At 37.2% G+C, this 6385-nt stretch overlaps 1 protein-coding gene across 3 annotated transcripts in view; it reads left to right on the forward strand.

The window, feature by feature from the left end:
- AdipoR (adiponectin receptor) overlaps positions 1 to 6385 on the forward strand; it is a 30223-nt gene extending 23838 nt beyond the window's left edge. The window contains exons 2-8 of one of the 3 annotated variants that reach the window (XM_067760476.1): positions 2547 to 2610; positions 2676 to 3183; positions 4737 to 4835; positions 4923 to 5275; positions 5456 to 5757; positions 5824 to 5903; positions 5973 to 6385. In XM_067760476.1, the coding sequence (XP_067616577.1) occupies positions 2809 to 3183; positions 4737 to 4835; positions 4923 to 5275; positions 5456 to 5757; positions 5824 to 5903; positions 5973 to 6107 (1344 nt within the window). In that variant the 5' untranslated portion in view covers positions 2547 to 2610; positions 2676 to 2808 and the 3' untranslated portion in view covers positions 6108 to 6385. The remainder of the gene's footprint in view (positions 1 to 2546; positions 2611 to 2675; positions 3184 to 4736; positions 4836 to 4922; positions 5276 to 5455; positions 5758 to 5823; positions 5904 to 5972) is intronic. The other 2 variants (XM_067760475.1, XM_067760477.1) reach the window with 2 other exon arrangements.

The raw sequence follows: 6385 nt of genomic DNA on the forward strand, positions 1-6385 counted from the left end.
AATCTTTTCTGATTATATTTGTTGACTGAATGAGTTATACTTGTTAAAATTCTACTTTTCATTGAAGATCTTATTTTTTTCACATACACACATTTTTTCAATCATGAAGTTCAGAAAAAATATGTATATAAAATTATTATTAAGACATTCTTCAAGACAATTTAATGCAAATGCTGCTCGTGCCCGAAGATTTCCCCAACCATTTCTCCACCTTCGGCTTCCCAGAAAATACATAATAGTTATTTGACCAGGTAAGTGAAACTCTCTTGACATATGTACCTGGATATTTCTTCAACATCCCGTACCGTATCGTATTTTAAGATATTGACGATCATAGCTGATGTTGGATGTTGCAGTCGCAGGTATATATCGGTCAAGTTTGATTGCGAGTGACCTGTGGTTCGAATAGCTCACTTCCGCATGCTTTCTTCCCATGATGAAATAAGTTTATTATTTAGTATCTTATTTTGAATGAGATATGAAGAATAAATGCATCGATTGAAATATGTGCACAAGTATGATCAGAAAATGACTGTGAAAAGTAGTCAAATATTACTCTAAAACAATTAAAGATCAATTTTACAATGATACCAAATATGTATAAACGAAATATGAATCATAAATGATTATTCAAGAATAATCACATTTATGGTACATTTTTCTCCCGACGATACATTAATTTTCGAACAGGAAATGCTTTTAAATTTGAACGTTTTTAATCATCTTGGGGTATGATATTTATATATTTTTGATCAAAATTTTCAAAAAATGCTGGCTGGGTTTAGAATAAACGACATCTTCAATTTCTGTGGCTGTGATAGTAATAGGAGACACGGTGTGGTTGTGTTTATGTCCGACTTTGATGGCCTGTCGTTTGGATTTTTCTACCGAGAAATGCATTACATACATATTGTCGGCAAAAACACTGCGAATTTCTTCGCATCCGATAGTATTTTATCGTTGAGGGCGGGATGGTTCCTAACGTGAACCTGGGCCAAAAGAGTGCTTTTGGGGCGCCTGCAGGAAAATACCTTTATATTAGGCGGTGACACTCTTATCAGTCAGTCTCGTGCAGTTTTTTTCCAAACTGTTGTGCCTTCTTGCTACCCCCGCCTAAAAGTCCCTTCATCACCTTCTACATAGCACCAAACCGCATCGACTACCCAGTGCTACGGCGCGAATTTCTATGATTCAGGCATCGTTTCTGTGCAGCTCATGCCTTGGATGATGATGCTTTCCTTGATGTTATATGCTGAGCAACGGTAACTTACAGACGCGTGCATTTGTTGCGCCGTGCTGCCAAGATCAGCATCAAACTTCACCGGGTACCTCGAAGCCATTCTTAGAGTTCACAGCTCAAGCGCTGAAAAAGTAATAGCGACCCAGCCTTATCCGATAATATACATTCACCTGTCCCCGACCCAAAGTGCACGATTCCTTCTTCGCACACTTCAAAATACTGCAAAGCTATCCACACAAGGATATCACAGTTTCTGGTAAAACGTATTTTTTCGAAACTTCGGGTCTGTGTAGTGTTGTTGTTGTAGCAGTGCTTCGCCCCACCTAACAGCCGCGACCGATCACAAATTGTCATCAGTATCCTCTAACGGGAGTCCAAGGATACTTGCTGTTTCAACAGGGGTGGACCATAATGAAAGGGGTGTTAGAGGCGTTGGTTCCACATTACAATTAAAAAGATGGTTGGTGTCATGTGGGGACACATTGCAAGCGGGGCATACATTTTGTATGTCGGGGTTGATTCTGGATAGGTAAAAGTTTAACCTGTTACAGTATCCAGAACGAAGTTGAGCAAGAGTGACACGCGTTTCCCTGGGGAGTATGCGTTCCTCTTCCACAAGTTTTGGGTACTTTTTTTTGAGTACTGGATTCACCGAGGCAATTCCCGGCATAAAGATCCGACGCCTGTTTGTGGAGTTCACCAAGGACCTGCTTGTGTTTTTTTGCTTCATACGGCTGGGTTCTCAGGTGCCGTATTTCCTCAAAATGCTTACGGAGATGACTACTTAAGCCCCTAGGCGGTGTTGGCTCATCAATCAGATGTCTGTTTGGATGCCCAGGTTTCTGGGTATTCAACAGGAACTGTTTGGTTAGCATCTCATTTCTCTCCCTGATGGGGAGTATTCTCGTCTCATTATGTAGATGGTGTTCTGGGGACATAAGAAGCAGCCCGTGACGATTCTGAGAGCAGTATTTTGGCAGGCCTGTAGCTTATTCCAGTGTGTAGTCGCCTCTTCCGACAGCCATGATCCCCGTTGGAATATTTTAGTCCCTTAAAACTGCGAGGAGCCGGTAAAATATAAAACTTGTATCCATCTCAACGCTTGTCAACGATATCTCGTTAGTTAAAGAAGTTCAAAAAACTCAACATTCTGATATTATTTACCACAGTGAACCTTTTGAATATGCCATAGAATTTTGGATTTATTTAAAAAAAAAGAGTTTTAAAACAAATGACAGTTACAAGAATTTACTAAATTTATATGTATGGATAATGAAAATTCAAGCTCATCACTCAAATTAAATAGGTAAATCCATAGATTGTAGAGAAGCTTAGAAGATCCGAAGGGCGCAAGTGTGGAATTGCAATTGGTAACTTTTTATAAGAAATCTTCAAATTGTATAACTGTTTTTAATTTTTTGCGTTTATTTTCCAGTAAAAAATATTACAAAACTTCTTTGTTGCTGAACTCAAACAGATCATCCTCACTTATTGAGTACACACCCAACATCGGAATACAACTCGCTGCGCATCCAAACTCAATTCGTAGTTTTAAGATTAAATAAACAATGGAAAAGGAAACACCGGTCGCAGCAAGCTTAATGACACAAGATGCTGATAGGAAAATTGATCATTTAATAGTTGATGGAAAATTTCCGCTTGCATGTGCCCTGCCAACAGATAATGGTAGTGACTTTGAATCACCTGTGCATTCGTGCGTCGAATCAATAGAACGTAGTGATGAAGATGACGAGGATGAGGAGGATTTCATTTTCCGGGAAGTTAAAATGATTTTGCGCAAACGTCGAGGTTGGGGACCTGAAGATTCTCTTAGTGCTAACGATTTGGATTTGCTCGAATATGACGATGAGTTAGTAGAGGAAGATGATCCTGGTTGCCCGTTACCTTCAACGCCTGAGGATACACAACTTATTGAGGCAGAGGTGAGTAAAGATATGTAAAAGGAGGAATTGTATGTATGAGTGTTATATTGTATTGAAAGTATATTGATCTTGAGTTTTTGTAACACCGTATTGTTTATAAATTAGCTATTTAGTTTAGTTTATTTAATTCAGTCTTGGATCAAAAAGAATCTTACAGACTAGATAAAAAGATATTAAAACTATATAATCAACTTATAAACGTAATTAACATGAAAAAAAGATAAACAATGAGTTAAAAGAATATATAAAAATAAATTAAAGGCACAATTCCAGAGTAGACTTGAACGCAATTCTCGACAAAGATAATTCAATAAGTAAACTCTCTGAGAGTTTATTAAATTCAGTAAGTGCGCGAAAATCGGGTCGGACATGCAATAATTAGCTCTACAAACACGCAAGTAAAAAGGCGAGAATGTACGAAGACACCTATTAGGCACATTAAAATTACCTTTTGCTAGGAGAGCTGAACAATCCAAGAGCCAGCGATGAGATCATACACAAACATTAGTAAATGCACAGCTCTCCTGGTTTCAAGAGATTTGGGATTGATAAGCCTGCAGCGCGAGTAATAGGATGGGGTTTAATCGTCAAAGTTAATAGAAAATAAACAAAATCTAATAAATTTTCTTGAAACCTTTCTATTCTGGCTAAGTGGCCACACTAGATAGGATTCCAGATAACTGAGGCGTATTTTAGTTTTGAGCGAACTAAAGAGATAAAAAGTGCCTTCCTGGTATAAGGATCCTTAAAGTTTTTGGCATATCTACGAAGGAAGGCAAGGTTTCTGTAAGCCTTCAGAAGGACGTAACAGATATGATTAACGAAAGAGAAAGAAGTGTCGAAGACATCTAGATCAATAAATTCTTTGACCGCTTGAAATATCATAGGGCGTGGTATGCAGTTTAGGCGACCTAGAAAACGACATTTGAAAACATTTTTTGACATTTAGGTAGAGAGGATTGGTATTACACCAATCGACTAGATTATTTAGTTCATTTTGTAGGAGCACTCTGACGGGACATTAATTCTACGAAAAATCATAAGGCCGTCTGATTCCTTATATGATTTTAAGTCCAAGTATGAGACAACTGACATTGTGAGCACGCTGCCGCTTACTGTTGCGAACTAGTCTTTTGCTACATCCTGCATAGCTAAGCTGGTTCACAAAAGACACCACCATAGTTTATTATATTCGTTGTGAGTAGCTCCTGTTTTTTTCTCAATAGACGTTCGTACTAAAAATTACTTAGTAAGTAGGAATCCGAAGAAAAACAACATTTTTAATGCAGAAGTCTGTGGCTTTACTGTGGCCGAACGTTTTTTTGGCCTGCGTTCAAATTGAAAGTTCTTGCAGTCCAAATCTTCCATTTGCCGCTCTTATTTGTCAAAGCTAAAGTAACACGTAGAGCTCTATGTGTTTCCAGATAAAGAAGCGATTTGCAAAATAAGTTTTCGTGTCGATAATTAAGTACATATGTAAATGTGTCATATCCTTTAACAAAAACTCCACCGTGTTCAAATTTTGTAATTCTCTTTAATAAAAAAAATTTCAGATGACTGAAGTTCTCAAGGCTGGCGTTTTATCAGATGAGATAGATTTGGGTGCACTTGCCCACAATGCAGCGGAGCAGGCTGAAGAGTTCGTTCGTAAGGTGAGACTTGAATGTTTTTGTTAAAATACTTGGGGTTTGTTGTTAATTAACTGTAATACATTTTTCTTAATCCAAATCAATCTTTAGGTTTGGGAAGCCAGCTGGATGGTGTGCCACTATAAAAATTTACCTAAATGGCTGCAAGATAATGATTTCCTACATCGTGGCCATCGCCCACCACTGCCCTCGTTCAGTGCGTGCTTCAAATCTATGTTTCGTGTGCATACCGAAACGGGCAATATTTGGACACACTTGTTAGGCTGTGTAGCTTTTATCGGTGTGGCATTGTACTTTTTGTCACGCCCCTCTGTTGAGATACAAATTCAAGAAAAGATCATATTTGGCGCATTCTTTGCTGGAGCCATTATTTGTTTGGGCTTTTCATTCGCTTTTCACACGCTTAGCTGTCATTCAGTAGAGATTGGAAAACTGTTCTCAAAGTGAGCAATGGATAATTTTTGAAATTTTTATGCATTTTAAAAATAAGTAAATAGTAGTTATGTGGTTTGAAGGTTGATATAACGAAACTCCCGACTTGATGTATAATGTTCTGTGACTTTCAAACATACTGTTTCTAATTTTCTAAATAAATTTCTTATGATTGGCTATTCATATTTTAGGCTAGACTACTGTGGAATTGCGCTTTTAATAATGGGTTCATTTGTACCGTGGTTATATTATGGATTCTATTGTCATTACCAGCCAAAAGTTATCTACTTATCTGTTGTATGCGTATTAGGCACTATGTCAATTATAGTTTCATTGTGGGATAAATTCTCTGAGCCTGCGCTGAGACCACTTCGGGCTGGTGTCTTCATGAGCTTCGGTTTATCTGGCATCATACCAGCTATACATTACAGTCTGATGGAAGGTTGGTTTAGTCAAATCAGTCAAGCAAGTTTGGGTTGGCTTATTTTAATGGGTAAGTGTATTTAACATTTATTTCTGCTGCAAAATAAACATCAAAATTTTTTTTTTACTTTTTAAGGTCTCCTTTATATACTTGGTGCTATGCTATATGCTTTGCGTGTGCCAGAAAGATGGTTCCCAGGGAAATTCGATATATGGGTTAGTTTCATTCAACCTTTTTATATAGGTTTAGGTTAAACTATAATTATCTTCTATTTTCTTTAAAAGTTCCAATCGCATCAGCTTTTCCACATACTAGTTATTGCAGCTGCGTTTGTGCACTATCATGGGATTTCAGAGATGGCAATGTACCGAGTAACGGTTGGCGAATGCACTGTACCTCATGAGCCTATTACGTTCTAAGCTGAAAGGCGCAAGAAAAAAATTGCCAGATAGATTTATGAGTTAAAATAGGTGACTTTCAAGTAAATCGCGTTTTCCCATTCTATTAAAATCAAAAGCAAATGAAAAAGTTGTAAGCTGATGGCGTATAGAATTGAAATTTTATAAAGAAATATGTAGGAGTCGAAAGTTATATAAGAGTAGTTATTATAATTTGTATGAAACATTTCGAACATTATAACCCAAATTTAAAATAATGTCGTCTAAAAATAGAAAAATTGTTAAATTTAAAAACAAAA

This window comes from Eurosta solidaginis, chromosome 1, assembly GCF_040869045.1.
Source record: "Eurosta solidaginis isolate ZX-2024a chromosome 1, ASM4086904v1, whole genome shotgun sequence".
NCBI lineage: Eukaryota > Metazoa > Arthropoda > Insecta > Diptera > Tephritidae > Eurosta > Eurosta solidaginis.